At 39.3% G+C, this 17,640-nt stretch overlaps 1 protein-coding gene across 1 annotated transcript in view; it reads left to right on the top strand.

Moving 5' to 3' along the window:
• LOC137277662 (two pore potassium channel protein sup-9-like) overlaps positions 1-17,270 on the top strand; it is a 67,201-nt gene extending 49,931 nt beyond the window's left edge. The window contains exon 2 of the mRNA XM_067809513.1: positions 8,609-17,270. Within this exon, the coding sequence (XP_067665614.1) occupies positions 8,609-9,414 (806 nt within the window). The 3' untranslated portion in view covers positions 9,415-17,270. The remainder of the gene's footprint in view (positions 1-8,608) is intronic.
• Positions 17,271-17,640: the final 370 nt, after the last annotated feature.

The following is a 17,640-nucleotide window of genomic DNA, read 5'->3' as shown; positions in this document are numbered from 1 at the left end:
ATCTGTATGATCCATGAGGTTATCGGTTTACATTATTTCATTATTGAACCTGAAGGATTACCATTGATCCGTCTGGCGTTTGACCTTCACCCCAAGGGCACATAATACAAGTTATGATTACCTACGAAAGTAAATGGTTCGTTATCCACATTAACCTTCTTGATGGCAAACATTCAATGAATTTCGTCACTTATTTTCACGATTCTTTTATGCGACACATGCCATTTTTGCCATTCGCGCCATTTGCAATCTGTTTCGAAAAACATTCGAGACTGGTTAGTTTCAGGCCTGGTCGTTGGAATAATGAATGCGCTCCATAGAACCTAGACACTGGGGCGCCGTGAGAAAGCTTTTGACACATGCAGACAGCCGTGAGCAGCGGGGTTTTTAACATCGTATACTGACTGTGACACAATATTTAGTTTTTTAAATATTTTTAACACAGTTAAAATAGTACGTAACGAAAGTTTAAGGGTGTTATGATGGAATGCAAACATTGCCATATGTCTAATGCATTGGCATATTCTTATGTAGTGGCGTTGCATTGGTAAGAATACAGTGTATTATTGAATGACAGTGTAAGTATTTTCATGTTCTCGCGAATATTTCAGCAGCAATAACGGGGATCTGGACCTGACAATAACGCAGTAACGGGGATCTGACATTCCACTCGTGGGGAATCTGTATAGAGTCCTATTAAGTTACCATGGACCCATGAAGGCCCGGGTTAGAATTATTGATCATCAGTAACCCATGCTTCTCGTAAGAAGCGACTAACGAGATCGGGTGGTCAAGATCGCTGACTGGGTTGACCCTTGTCATCGCACCCCAATTGCGTTGGTCGATGCTCATGCTATTGACCACTGGATTTGCTTGTTTAGACTCGATTATTTACAACAGCCACCATGTATGGGAATATTGCTGAGTGCGGCGGAAAACTAAACCCACTCACTCAAATCACCATGCTACATACCGCCCGTTACGAGATAGCTTCGATATTCGATAAAACCTTGCTGATTATAACCGCGTTCGGTTTGAAAAGGGTGACCATATTGCACTTCAGGTTTTTTTTGTACAAAAGGGTTGAACTTTCGCAGGCTCTATGCCATTCCTCTCTCAACAAAGCATCTGCGCTGGATTTAATCAGAGGCAGAAGCCAAGTGAAATCTAATGCTTGTTTACCCATATTCATCCATCGGTTATGCGTTCTTCGCCATGTCGTCATACAACGGATTTTCGATTTCCCTGGAATTCAGGTTTCCAGAATGTCGTGGTATTAAACGTCGATGTCACTGCTTTTTTAGCAATGATATGACGCCATATTGTAGCTAAGAGAATGAGCTGGGGCTGCTTTTCCTGGAACAGCACGAGTGTACATCAGCAATTTTTTGCAAGCATTTATATCCAGGCCTTTTGGCGCGAACCCTGTCACCACAAGCATGAAGAAGAGTTTGTGAGTATGGTTTTATGCGCTTTCAGCTACGTGCCAGTAATATCACGCCTATGACACCAGACATGGGCTACATACACGTACCCACGTGGGGAATCGAACCCCGGTCCTCGTGATGAGCGAGCGCCTTTACTGCCCCTCCGCCCTGGTATGTAAGACGAAATGAACACAATGTGCACATCGGTTGTAGAAACAGCGGCACAGGTTTGGACATTGCTGTGTACAGTTACCTCCCCTTAGGCACATCAGAAACGTTTGTTCGTGGGTTCGAATCCCGACCTTCGATGATTATGTTTCTAGATAAGACCCTTTATGCATGGACACCTTGGTTGCCAAAAGTGGCAAACGTTTGAAAAACACTTCGGGTTTTTCTCCCTTATCAAGCGGACACATGGACACAATTGTTCAAAGCGGCGTTAACCTAGCCCACTCACTGACCCCACATCGCAGGGGCTGGCAAAATCCTCCCCTGATAGCAACTGGTGTGTTGAACAACAAACTTTTCAATCACATTCTCCATTGTGGCCGAACATGTTTCAAACTCAGTTAAAGCGATATCCATGGAATACAGAAGCACATTCTCAAGGGAAAAATCCTTAATCACATTTTGCAGCTCTTGAATACCACGTCCTCCTATGTACTTTACAATAAAACCTTCAATAATATTTGATAGAGCTACCAATTAAGTCTGTAAAGCTGTTATGACGTAAAGCAGATACTTAAACCAAATGTTACACCAAAGTATAGAGTTCTGTAGATAACAGGCTGCAGGACCTGGGAGGCAAGTGTTCTGTATCTAGATAGTATGGTGTTGCTCGACTCGACACACCTAGCTTTATCAGTGGCTCGATGTACAAGTCTATATGCAAGGATGATAAACTATAAAGAAACGCTAAAAAGCACTCAGTTGACTACCTATCAGCTCAAACGTTAGCCTGACGCCTTTGAACAATGTAACATGACACATACATACATCCCCACGGTGGGAGACATTTTGGCAAGCGATAGATGTGGAAGGTTGATTATGACCGATGCAAACAATCTTTCAGAACTCAAACTGTTTTTCACTTTTTCTCTCCGCTGCACCCTTCTCTATCTCCTCTAGACCGGTCTCTAAATATGATTTTATTTTAGAATTAACAAATATCCCATTTAAATTGATGAAGAACACCAGTGAAATTGTAGATTCAGAGCCTGGGGAACTCCAGACTGGTTACATCAAGGGCTTTCTCGTTGCGAGGAGGGCTGGACAGACTATTCTCGCTCTCGGAGTTTGCTTGTTTGATGTAATTCTGTTTGCGCTAGGGATATTGGGGTAGCCTAGTGGTCAAAGGCTTCGCTCGTCATGCCGAAGACCCCGGTTCGATTCCCCACATGGGTACGATGTGTGAAACTCATTTCTGGTGTCCCCGGGCGTGGTGGGATTGCTGGAATAATGCTAAAAGCGGCGTAAAACTAAACTCACTCACTCTCTGTTTGCCACACACCCACTCTCTTGTTCTGCCTGAAAGTATTAAAGAAACTATACAGTGCAAGTCCTAAGGACAAAGATCGGACGATAATTAGTTCCTTTGAAATAAACACTAAATAAACCGACAGCCGAAAGGGCAAAACACTATTAGTCAATTGGCTAAGTCTTGTAGGAGGCTCGAAAAAGATTTCATAAAGGTCTGCCTACACAGGTTGATCCAGGAAGGTCTACTGACCAGCACGAAGACTTTATTATGGATATTCAACTCTTTCTTGCAGTGGATGAGACGTTTCGGTGTAGATTCTTCACCTAAAATCATGAGACATTGGAAATTGCATCGGACATTATGTTGATCACTGATGCCTCAAATTTTGAAAAGCCTTCCATTTGTCTACCGGACCATTGTTTTTTAAAAAAGAGGCATTGAAACTCTAAGCAAACAACACTTGCATTGTGTAAATGCTCTATAAAAGTAAACCACTAGCTGAGAATTACCTGAATCCAGCAAAATGCATTTTTATTGTTAATACATTTCCTTAAAACACTCCTTCAACAAACCATCTCAACCTTCCACTTCCAAGCAAAACCTATTCAGAGGTCGATTCGAGTGTGTATTTAAAGCAATGGCCTGTCTAGTGGACCCTGAGCCAATACCGAGGCTCCATCTGAAAATACTTCAGCGGAGAGTGAGAGACAATTTGGACAAGTTGGACATAATGAGTGGTTATTATAACGATTTTCCTGCTTCCCCTCCTGCCTTGTGTCATGTGCCCGATCACTACGGCACATGTCATTTACTCGTTAATACCCGAGTAGGGACATACTGTAATCGGCTTACAGACTGCAGCTTACCTCTATGCCACTGTAATTTGGGCTTCCAGGAGAAGTCTTTCCTCACAAAAAAATCTGAACCAGTTTGAAAAATCATGAAGTGAAAATGATATAAAATATACTTACTCCTCTCCATTCGACACTAAGTAATTGGTGTACTTTTGAAAATGGGGACACGACATAAATATTGGATATTTGTTTGAATATGTACCGTTCAATCCGTCCTTAAGAGGAATATGGCATCTTATAGGATCACAAAGTTCTTAAGTTGTCTTATTTGGTTGGTTTGCTACTAGCACAAGTATATAGATACAAGTTACCATCACAAGTAAATATGCATGTTGCGGATACTGACAATAGGACATATACAGCAGATACTGGCAATAGGACATATACAGCAGATACTGGCACTAGGACACATGCAGCAGATACTGGCAATAGGATATATACAGCAGATACTGGCAATAGGACATATACAGCAGATACTGGCAATAGGACATATACAGCAGATACTGGCACTAGGAAATATACAGGAGATACTGGCAATAGGAAATACTAGTCTACAGCAGATATTTGCACTAGGGCATGTACAGCAGATACTGACACTAGGACATATACAGCAGATACTGGCACTAGGACATATGCAGCAGATACTGGCAATAGGACATATACAGCAGATACTGGCACTAGGACATATACAGCAGATACTGGCACTAGGACATATGCAGCAGATACTGGCACTAGGAAATATACAGCAGATACTGGCACTAGGAAATATACAGCAGATACTGGCACTAGGACATATGCAGCAGATACTGGCACTAGGAAATATACAGGAGATACTGGCAATAGGAAATACTAGTCTACAGCAGATATTGGCACTAGGGCATACACAGCAGATACTGGCAATAGGACATATACAGCAGATACTGACAACAGGACATATACAGAAGATACTGACAATAGGACATATACAGCAGATACTGGCACTAGGACATATACAGCAGACACTGGCAATAGGACATATACAGCAGATACTGGCACTAGGACATATGCAGCAGACACTGAAATATACAGCAGATACTGGCACTGGGAAATATACAGCGGACACTAACAAAACAATGCACAGCAGACACCAAAACTAGGAAATATACAACTGACACTAGTACTAGGAAACATACACCAGCACTAAGAAATATAGTGGACACTAATACTAAGAAATACAGTGGACACTAACACTAATGAATATACAATGGACACGAACACTAGTAAATTTAAAGCGGATATTGTCACTAATTACTTTTCAACGGATGTTAACGCCATTAAATACACAGTGGACACTGCTGCCAGTAAATACAGAGCGACACGAGCACTCATGAAATGTTGAATCACTTTTACAACGCATTACCAGACCGACCTGTGATAAAACATTTGAAAACACTTCACTGACTTAAATGCTTCCGTCTTTGCTGATCCCCGTCATCACACCTCAAACAGTACCAGATTACAAAAGATTTACATTTCAGATGTGACCAGAGGCTGGTGTGTATGATCGTATCCTTATCTGCTGGCTTATCAAGTCACTGGAATCACATCACCACAGTCAGGCCACTAGTGGTCATCTGGTCATAATACAGCGGCCGGTATTATTTACGAACCCAATAAAACAGACAAGATGATGACCACCCATTTTGTCTTCGCATTGTGGATAGCACGAACTATTAACAAAGACAGGGTTACTATGGTAACAACTTGTCTGTGGTAATAATAACCTTCTTTACGTTTCTGCAAATATTAAGAGTACTTCCCTCTCTAATGACGGGGGATGTCACGTACAGAAGTAGGTTTATTGGTAGACAGTGTTCCCAGGATTTTGAGATAGTTTCTACACCGATAGATCGTTGTTTATTTCTGTAGTATATACCAGGGCCCCGTCACCAGTTTATGGACAATCTAACCATATAATGTTGGTTCATGTACTCTAGTCTGACTTCGCGAGTATTTTGAGCGACTGTGGTAAATGTCACCCCGAGTTCATATAAATAAATGTCTGCAGGAGACAAGTGTCCGTCTCCATACAAGTGTCCGTTGGCATCATCCTGACAGTGTATAGTGAAGTTATCACCAAAAGTCATTTTCAAATTACTTTGTCTTTTGTACATCTATAGAAATATCACTCATCTGAAGGCAGAACAGGAAAATCATGGAACCTCGTATGTAAGTTTGTTGCTTTATACAGCACTCCAGCAATATTCCAGCTATCTGATAATGCAGTGATCAACAGCGTTATCTTCGATGTACGCAACTGGCATACGATGAAATGTGTCAACCAAACCAGCGAGCCAAGGCCCCCCGATCTCGTCACTTGCCTCTTGCGACAAGTCGATGTTACTGAAGAAACAAAAACTCGGATCCTCAGGGTTCTTACGTTTCAGAACTTGCATCGGAGGATCAAAATACATTATATTATATATGATACCTTTCGGTTCGGCGTGTGTTTGTGGTTTTCAGTAACTATGTTAAGGGATGAAAGGGGGATCGACAGGTTTTACAGGTGAAGGCTCGGGTTTTATTCCCTACTTGGACACAATATGTGTGATTAATCCACCGTTCTGGTGTCCCCTATCACATTTTGAAAGATTAAAGCGACGTAAACCAAACCCGCTCAGTCACTTGTTCGCTGTACATATTGACTATGTGTCGACGGGTTGAGGACCGCTAAACAGTACGGATCTCAGATATCACTGTGTCAATTCCAAGGCTGTTTCACTACATGCGTTCATAGCGCCACGTGTCTATTCTTGAAAATGTGTTTCATCTCAACATCGAGGACCTCAATCTTTCAAAGTCTATACAATTCCCTACATATCTTTATCAAGTCCCCTTAGTTCTTTTTACTAAAAGAAGAATTGACTGGCTTTGCAAGGGTTTGTTGCTGGCGGGGCGAGATAAACTCGTCTTTACAAACATCTGCTATCATGATAGTGATTCATGACCACGTTTATAGTCGGGATCGTATAGTGGAGCCGATGTCTAGCAATGGTTTTTTCACAATGACGGGGGCTTTTCTCGCTTTTTTGCAATTATATAACTGTTACCTGTCAAAGTCAGATGGAACTTGTCCTCAGTAACATAAAATCCGCCTGCATTTTGTAGACTTTACGCAAAGCACTCACTGGAGGTGCATTTATGATTACAGTTTTTCTCATTCAGGGGCGATGGGGTAGTCCTGTGGTTAAAGCCCGTCACGCCGGAGGCACGGGTTCGGTTCCCGGGTATTATATGTGAAGCCCATGTATGGTGTCACCCGCAGTGAAATTGCTGGTATATTGATAAAAGCAGGACAAAAACCAAATAATTCATATTTTACGTTCCAGGATTATTGTAGAACATTTGAGTCTTTGGCTATAATTCTCGTGTTAACATTTCAGAAAACAACAGTAACGATAAGCTTTCAAATTGTGTTCTTTAAAGATTAAACCCTACCTCGGCTATTGAACTTCAGCCTTATTCTGGCTATTTATGCTGGAGACAATGTTTAATTTCACACAGCTGTTACATAATACAGGACTATCTTCTGCTAGGGAATTATCTTCACATAAAATGGAACCGAAAATCTGGTCGTCTGCGAATGTCAATCATTTTTAGTTTAGATAGTTGTCTGTCAAACAGTATCGGTTATCAAGGATTATGATCTGCCTCTTTCATGTTCAGTGAGTGCCTTGATGAAGGTGAGATCGCAGGCAGAGCTGAGATCACGCTTAAGTACGTGTTGGAAATATTACTTTCCTTAAGTCTGTACACCAAAGTGTTGGACTGATCTACAGACAACAACATGTAGAATATGGGTTCACGTTGTATGTTGTGGGTGATTCATGTCATGTTCTTTTGTGAAATTCCCACGGAAAACTGAGACAACTTTTGAAGAGGTTAATGTTGAGCTCAGTAAATAAAGTAGTGTGTGAACATAGCTGCTTTAAGTGTAATGTCATACGAACAAAGAGTTAAGAACAATATTTATAGCACAAAAGTGAAAAAAGTGAAATGTAAGTCTCACGTTTTATGTCTTTTTTAAATTCTGCAATGAACTTAGCTCTTTTTCCTAAGGATCGATAGCATGTTTGTGTTCAATATCCAAGAACCAATGCTATCAAACATTCATTGCAAAATTCCATTAATTGAGACAGATGCGTTCCTATTGATATCCTCCAGTTTGACATTTTTCCGATAAGAGAATCATTGGAACATAGGTATCAATAACGTAAGTGTCAGCAGGTATCAGTATAAACTTGCCTAGCTGTTAATGACCATATGTTTGACGGGGCCAAGTCACAGTGGCAGTAAACAAACGTCTTTCGTGGGCCTGCATGGACAGCATGCTCATCACACAACGTTAGAGTCAAGTGTCAATATTTCCAGGAAAATGCCTATCCATGTTTAACGATGGCTAAAAATGAAACTAGCAAGAATTTATTTGACTCGGGTATCATGGTTTGCACATTATGTTTGCTGTGTTTCGGATGATGTTTTCAACGGGGAACGTCTTGATAATGTTTGTACTTGATATATTAAATTTGATGTATGTATGCACTGTTTCTTTTGCCAGAACACTTATATAAATGATAAAATATATGATTGAACACACATGCTGGTGTCTTTCACAGTATACCATGTACAACCGGAATAGAGAGAAAACTTTGCAACAAGATCCTCAGAAACTGTACAGGTTGGTAAGATGGAGCTGTAATGACCAATGTTTTCTTTCAGGTCTGTTTAAAGGTGAATTAAAAATGGTCCCTTGTAACTGTTTTATCGTGACATGTACTATCCTAACACACATATTTTATGGTTTGCAGGATATGGCCACAGCACACCACAGACAGTTGGAGGGAAGATATTCTGCATGTTCTATGCCTTGGCAGGGATTCCTCTGTGTATCGTCATGTTCCAAAGCGTCGGCGAGCGACTCAACACTTTCGTCACATTTGTCCTCAAGCAGCTAAGGAAGTGTTTTAGGATGAAGAATACAGAGGTTTCTCAGACCAATCTGATCCTCGTCGCCATGAACCTGTCTACTATTGTACTGACTACAGGAGCAGCGGCGTTCTCTTATTACGAGGGTTGGGAGTACATCAACTCGCTCTATTATTGTTTCATCACTCTCACAACAATCGGGTTTGGGGATTTTGTCGCGCTTCAGAAACATAATGCGTTGGAGTTAAAACCCCATTATGTGGCGTTTAGTTTGATATTTATATTGTTTGGCCTCACAGTGATATCCGCAGCCATGAATCTTCTTGTGTTACGATTCTTGACGATGAATACCGAAGATGAGCGAAGAGCGGAACTGGCTGCTGTTGCAGCTGCGCAGGGTGCTGTGCGGTTGGACGGGGATGTTATTACTGCAAATGGCAGTGTGGTTTCCGGTGCTCAGGAAACGCCTGAATATAACGATCTGATATCAGTATGTTCTTGTTCATGTTATAACCTTCGATCTAAACATAAACCCCGGTATAAAGTAACACGGGGACCGGGAAAGATCGCTCATCTTCTTCCCATGAAGTCCTCAGTGGCAAAAGAGGACAGTCAAAGTGGCGGGGTTGAGGATACGAACTCGTATTTGCAATGGCAAATGCTCAGCCGGAAACGAGCTTCGATATGACGGCGGATATGGTTAAGACGCCATGTTTGATATTCCATGTTAAAGTGCGCTTTGTTGACTACGAGGGCGAGTGTGGCGCCCCTTGGTGTGTACATATTTCATATTCTACTACCTCTTCAATCGGACCCTGATCTGATCATGGATTTCGTTCCTTCACTTACTTGATTGCAATGTCTTCCGTCATATCTTATCTTAGTTCCCGTTACCGGCAGATAGTTAAACGGACCAGTTGTTAGCTCGAATGATGAGCACAGTGATGGATGGATGGCCGCACAGAAAATTACATTTTGGAATATATACATACTTACTTATATATATATATAAGTGTGTTGACAGTGTTGATTTGAAGTTGACAGTTATGGTGAATCTGACATGGTTTCACATGTTTTAATGTGATTCTCTGTGAAATGTTTGTTTTGAAGCTCAACTATCAAGCATTATCCTTTGTTATGAGTGCAATATTTTAGGTGTTACCCCCACAATGAGGGAGTTAAGGGTGAAATGTATGCACATGCGGGGTAACATGATGAAAATTGTTCATAAAAACACCGTTAATGGTATGTAAATAGACTGGTAGTGCAACATTCTGAATAACATATTATTGACAAATATATACAAACCAAGGAATATTCAATTTATGATCTGTGGTTCAAGATAGCATTTGTGATAGATTTGATACTTTGGGGACAGGGAGTTATCGCATGGCATACATTTATATGTATTCGGAATGGAGAGGAATAGGTTTTAACTGTGTTATAGTCACATATTAGATGTGTTCGCATCCTTCTACATCCACCAGCGTTGTCTCACATTCTGCTCCATTTCTGTGGTCAACAAAGTTAAGAAAATTAACTCCGAGATGACATAGAGTTCCTCTTCTAATATATCTGAAACATTTGCATTGTTGCCATATGTTCTAATTCGGTCTAATTCGGTTTAAACAAATTATGTTTCAAAAACCACTTTGGTCAGTCACGTTTTGCCAAGAATGAACAACAATCTATAAAATGCATCCTTTGACTTTGGCATATGAATTTGTCCTGACCTACGTTTCAAGCTTTTCCCAATTATGAAATGTATCTTTTTCGTAATCATATGCACAATTACACAAATGAACCTTTTCAAAATGTTCTTCTTTGCGGCAAATATCAGTGGACTCAATTAAATAACAACCTTCTGAACAGTGACAACAGTTTGTTTATCATATATTTCTTGATGAATAGTGTTTACGTATCGGACTGAAACTTCACGAGCACACTGTACTTGTTTCTTTTACTCATTTCGAAACATAATTCTTTTAATGTTCTTTTCACCATTTTCAATTAAGCTCATTTGTCACCCTCTTTATATATTGTGATGTAATGGCTGGCTTAATCTATAGGGTACAATGTTTTTATACGTTTCGTAAGTCAGTAACGGAGGATTAACATGGTTCTACCCGGCACAACGTAAACATAGTAGATAGATGGTTATTATTCAAAATTCAACAGATGTAAACATAATTCAAAGTGTGTTGTTCCACGCAGTGATGTCGAGGTATACAACATGCTCAATTCTAATTCAACAGTGAATCCAATGTTTGCTTGGACGTTTCTGTCTTGTGTTCACAGAGGTCATAAGTACTAAATGTTTAGTGTTTTTTCTTCAATCTTGTTAAGTTTCTTCTGTTACTCGCAAATGCATAGTTTAGGAGGCCCTTCCTGTCTATACTTGTCATCAGTTCACTTCATGCGGAAATTGTTTCATGTCATCAGTCCATATTTCTTTATTCTTCTGCTTCGTAGTTTTCAGCAAAAGTATTGAAAATATGTACATACCTGTTTCTTATATATCTCGATTTGTCTATCTTCATAAACAATGGGGGGATAAAGGGAAGACATGCCTAATGTTCCTCAGCCATATCTTATGAACACGAGAAACTTATTATTTGCATAGCAATAATATTAACAAGAATGCTAGCAATCTAATACTTATCATCAGTTGTAATTATTATTTATACGCACTATTCATGACACACCGACCTATCACTATTTTACAGAGAGAAAAATCATATATAATAGAAAATATTATGTATATCCGCAATACGTTTGCTTGTTGATGTGGCTTAGCTGTGTGGATTTATCACAGGATATAGGGGACTACCATGTTGTGATTACGTGCTTGCATTGATACTGGTTTCTTGCTGGACCAAGGTCATCTGAGGTCATCCAAGGGTGATAACCACAAGCCTACAAATGAGGTCAAGGTGAAGGTCAATATCTGCTCAAATCCATAGCGTAGTCATTTTTATAGCTGAATTTCGCCTTTTTACCTAGTTGGCTTCATGTAGTATTTTTCTTGTTCTGTGTTTATCCTTTTGTGAAAATGTTTTCTAAATTAAACCTTTGAAAGGGTAACCCCTCCTTCCTGTTTTACTGATACTGTCATTTTAGCAATGTCCTATTGTAATGCCATTGGAAGAAGAGTTCATTATATCTTGGACGATAGGGCCGAGTAATTACATAACATATCAACACGCATGGCTATAATCGGTCGTATGTTTCCTTATATCACTATTTTCCTCCGTATAAAAAATATGCCACAATTTACCGTCCGATACACACATTACAGACACTACCAGTTGGTGATAAAACCTATTACGTTTCACGAATACCTACTGTACCCAAACAGTGGTGCATGTTATATTCATGTATGTTCTGCAGTTACACCCAATCAGTTTTAGAAGATATATGCATGTTCCACAGTTGTACCCAAACAACATGTTACATGTTATTTTCATGTTCTACAGTTGTCCTCAAAGAGTGTTACATGATATATGCATGTTCCGAACGGTGTTACACGCTGTATGCATGTTCCGGACGGTGCTACACGCCGTATGCATGTTCCACGGTTGACGATATCAAATTATTGTCGCCTGAGAATTTTTAGGAATTATCATCAGTGAAAGTGCAAGAACATATTTGGATGGTATCATTCTGTGTATGAACTGTTAGTTACGTTGCTTTTATATGTAAAAACGCATAAGTTCTTGTAAGCCCCGCTACCGCATTTCTGTATTGATTCCAATACATTTGAAGTTATGATACATTTGTGCAGTAATGGTGTCGGTGAGAGGTTTTGTATTTTGGTGAGAAACGGCATTATTCACTAAAAGAATAAGTTAAAATTCGTAAATCACTCATACCTATATCATTACTACTCTTCCTAACCGACGCCTAAGATAGTTTATACATAATTTATAATAGTGATTAAAACTTTAAGTTAAAGGTTTAACCTCGGGTTCAAGAATATTTTACAAGTAACATTACACATAACGAGCGTGTTCAGGGCTGTTTGTACTAACTCATGCCGCTTTTAAATTGCTAGCCTACTTAATGCCATGACTCAGTTTAATATGGTTACCCCACACAGCCACATTATACCTACTTCGTGTAGATCAGACTTAATTAACTCCCTTTAAACAGAGTGCAAGACGGAGAAAGAAGTAACAGCTTTCAACGGCTTTTGGCGACTCGTAGTCAGGGAATGCAACAACCCACCTTTCTCTCCCTCTGCAAATTATGATCAGACAGACGCCAAATGTGCAGATGTATCAAATAATTAATCGTACTGGGGCCATGAATGTAAATCTGAGGTGAACCGTGAATATATAACGTTTTTTTCCCTCCGCTCCTCGATCAACCGTGAATACAGGTTGTACTGCTCGATCAACCGTGAATACAGGTTGTACTGCTCGATCAACCGTGAATACAGGTTGTACTGCTCGATCAGCCATGAATACAGGTTGTACTGCTCGATCAACCGTGAATACAGGTTATACTCCTTGATCAACCGTGAATATAGGTTGTAGTGGCTGCAGCAGTAACGCGTTTCTGTTCACAGTCTGTTAATGAAGGACACCAAGAAGAACACCACAATGAGTCCAACTCGGTTTCACCAGGGCCTGGTATTAAACCAATGCGCCTTGGCCGCAAGTCTCTGCCATGTGTTACATAAATGGATGTTTGTCATTTGTAATCTGAGCCCTGAAGAAACAATGCCCGAAACCACGACCCGTTTCAAAGAACGTTTTAAGAGTTATGTCTGTTTAAGAAAGACTCGTCGTGCCACGATCGCTTGTGAAACGGATCCCAGACTTAATAGATAACACTAAGACTACCCTGAAAGCGACGTATGGATTCATAAAGTTGTTTCTACGAACGTTCGAAATGCTGATGGAAACTGGTGATCGCAATCTTCCACGTTCACGCTAGTGGCATACTCGTACACGTGTGTCAATTTTACATAAGTTTGAAGTCAGTTATGCCTTCCATAAAACCAAAGCATTTTGTGTATCATAATGAGAAACAATCTATCGTTACCAACATGAAAATAGACTTTTATGTATTGTTACGTACCTACGTATTCTTACCATACACTGTGTTACATATTGGTCAGTTTCTGTTCCAGAGTCTGCCAAATTATGTGATCGAGTCAGATTGTATATGTTTTGTATCTACCTAAATATTCCTTGGGGAACATAACCAGTGCGTGTGCAGTTATGTTCTGTATACCACAAACACCCTTAGAGCAGGATTCCAGAGTGTTTTTGATTTGTGAAACCATTAGTTTCGTGCTGTGGCACTTTGATATTCTCTCTGTGAGCGAACACATTCACAACCCTGGAGAGAGATCAGGTCCAGGCCCTGTTGTCTCGAAACAAACTTACGTTTGTGTTGAAATTTCAAACAGAATTTGACAATTTGAAAAAGATGAATTATAAACTTAATTGCATTTTAATAATATATTAGCCCAACAAATTCTGTAATCTATTAACCAAACTCAAACTGTCAACAATATTTGAATTTGGTATCGATTTCAGTTCATACAGGGTAATATAGTTTCCTACGTTTTCTAAAATTTGAGTGAAAATGAACTTAAGTCAGAAGTCAGACGTACGTTTGTTAGGAGACTTCAGGGCCAGCCCCCTGCCCGGGGAATGATTGTTAGAAAATTTAATTTAATTGTGGTGAAACTTGGTGAATTTCGTGTTACTTGGTTTTCAAGTTTCAAATGAATGAGACTTTTCTTGAATAAGTTAATTTCTTATGTGGTCATCTTGCTCCAGTTTGTGATTGTTTTCGTAAAATACCATATGCATGCCATGAGCTCCTACATTTGTTTCTTTTGACCTTTTTTTGACTTTATGATGGGTATGAACGCGTGTTTGATATGTGTATGCCTTTTTTACACAGTTCGTTGCATGACTAATTGGTCATGCTTTTAACGGAATTCTATGACTACAATGACATTAAGGAATCATTGTAATGAATGGTGAAGGTAAAGAGTCGGATTTGAATGATGTTGAAGCATCCGACGGAGATACGGATGCAGGAAAATATCAACACATTACATCAATGTACTACTGCGAGATATAGACTTGTGTTTTCAATGCTATTTTGCTTTCATTTGAGGTCATTTCTAAATTAATTCAGCTATCGGATGTTTAACGTCTTTACATTTTACCTAAGTTAGAATGTCAATGTTTCATTAGGAACCCGAAGAAGGTACCTCTTCTAGATTCCATACATCCATGATTGGACTCCCGTATTATAACGCTATTCTAATTTAGGAGCGATGGAGTAGCCAGGTAGTTTTAGCGTTCTGTCGTCACTCGTAGACACAGGTTCTATTCCACAGATGGGGAAAATGTCTGAAGTCCATTTTGGGTGCAAAATGCCGTGACGTTGCAGGGATATTGCAATATATAAGACGTAAAGCCAGCTGATGTACTATTTTATTTGATGATACCCCGCAATATTCGCCATCAGAAAATTCTCAAGAATTTCTTTCGCAAACTAAGATTATTAAACAAGACTGCAAATTATTTTAGCGTTATGTCATTCAAATACATGCATGAGTAAAAACAAAGCTTATAGTCGCTAACTGGTACACCATGTATTTGAAACCCTTGACTCGAAAACTGGGGAATACACAGTAAATGCTGAAGTCAGAATTTATGTAATATTTAGGCATAATGTATAAAGTATGTCATAAATCTTAAAATAAATTTGTAACACTAGTAACCAAGAAACTGTTTAATGTATTGTTACACTATACAAATTGCCTTAAAGCCACCGGAAATAATATGTTAAAATATGAAAACGGTGTATGGGTATAATATTCTAATTTATAAAATTTCAACCTCCCAATATTTAATATCTATAAATCGGGTCAGGCTAACTGGGTCGTTAGTGTAACTCACGGGGATGATGTCAGGACCAGTACGGCCTAAATATAAACAGGTTGTTTTGTGATTGGCTACTTTTTCCAACTCTCAAAACGCTATGGTCGGAAGATCTTAACGTAAAGAAATATCAATGCATTGATGTCGTCAGGCTAGGCTCCAAACAGCCGTTCACAAGAACGTCATTCCAGTAGGTTATCCTTAAGCCGAAAAGTATGACATTTGACCCTACTGTTGTTCCTTGTCTAAACTTCAGTTGCATTGATTGCCTAACGTATGTCTTCCTTATTGACCAGAATGACAGTCGGGGACGATGAGCCTGATTGGTGCCAATAACTGAGAACCATTTGAGACATCAGTTGAGCTGATGATCGCGCTATTGTTTCAAAAATCATCCATGGTAAACCTTACTCTGAATGACGAGAATGTATTAAACTGAGAAAGACCGAAGTTATTTAAGGTTTAAATTATGGTAGCTAAATATATAAATTAAGACAACAAAAGTTATAATGTCATTGTATATAAACAGTCAAAATAAATGGTAAATGCAGATAGTTTATTTCGTAAGGGTTATTCTAAGGTTCAGAAACTATAAATAACTGAAATCCGTCGCCATGTTTATGATAACACATTAGTTCCGTGTCACTATGCTGAATCAGCACCAAGACCCCTAAAGCTGGAATCAGCTCGATCATTCAAGAAGTTTCCAAAAAATACCACGTTTCGTAAGTTATCAATTCTTTCTTCGCTTACAACAAACAGGAACATCCGAGTATGACACAGTATTGAATTATCGGCGACATGTAAGACTTGTTACTCACGGAAGTAAACAAGTTGACTGGTAAACTAGCATAGAACTTGAAAGCTAGTGAAGAATCGTGTTTTCAGTACGTTATAAACACGATAGTACGTCGTACAAATGGTAGCAAAACTGAAACTTATTTGAGTAAAATCTTTAGTTTCATACACGTCTCAGAGAAAGGAAATTAGAAACATTTATTATGCATACAATACATAATGTTATACAATATGCCCTAAGTCATTGCAAAACATGTCTGGGACGCTTTTCATACGTTGTACAACCCACGGCAATCAAAGCAGCTCTGTAGTGAAGATGTGTAGATTGCCTCAGTCTAAATATGATAATGATATAGTTACTCTTATTATTGATAGACATAAGTGCATTTATAATGCACCAAACTTCGATCAGTAAACGAATGCTCGCAGGATAATAAAAGCATTGGGATCTTTCACATGATTTGAAGAAAACTGTATGTCTGGAATGAATTAGGATACAACATTAGTTACGTATATTTACGTATATTTACGTATTTCGAATATGTAAGGGTGTTGCAGTGGAACTGAACCATACAATCTAGCATGGGAAAGTGTTAGTTGAATGTTATGTTGAACTAAGACTCTGTGTTACCTGTTTTGAGAAAGATGACTGTCCAATGTACAGTGATGACTACTATCAGACACATACCTGTGTTCTATCGGAGAGTTTCCACGCCCATTCACCATAAGCATTCCTCGGGGTGGCCGACGGACAACTATCACGTGTACTATAACATTATAACTGTTCGAATGTCTTTTGCATATAATTGAATAAAATATGTTTTACAAGTTATTCTGTAGCTTATTACTGAAACCATTAATAGGAACTTGGATGTGTTACTGAATGCCCAACGACACATTTGCAGTATTGAAAGAACTGAGACAATAGAACAATAAATGAGTGAGTTGGATGTCACGCCGTTTTGAACAATGGTCAAGTACTGTGACGAACTTGGTATCCTACGGGCATGCATTTTTGCTGAATCCAGTCACGTGATTCTCACGATGCCACAATGTCACGCTTTTGATTTTCATTGAAAATGATGGCCGTTCTAAGTGAAGTGAACACAGCTTTCTCAACGGTGTATGTGTCTACCTATAAAACACACACGTATCTATTAAAACAACGCACGTGAGTATCGATACAATACACACATCTACCA

Source organism: Haliotis asinina, chromosome 3 (genome assembly GCF_037392515.1).
Source record: "Haliotis asinina isolate JCU_RB_2024 chromosome 3, JCU_Hal_asi_v2, whole genome shotgun sequence".
Lineage (NCBI taxonomy): Eukaryota > Metazoa > Mollusca > Gastropoda > Lepetellida > Haliotidae > Haliotis > Haliotis asinina.
The sequence above is the reverse complement of the archived record's forward strand: the minus strand, read 5'-3'. Positions and strand labels throughout refer to the sequence as shown.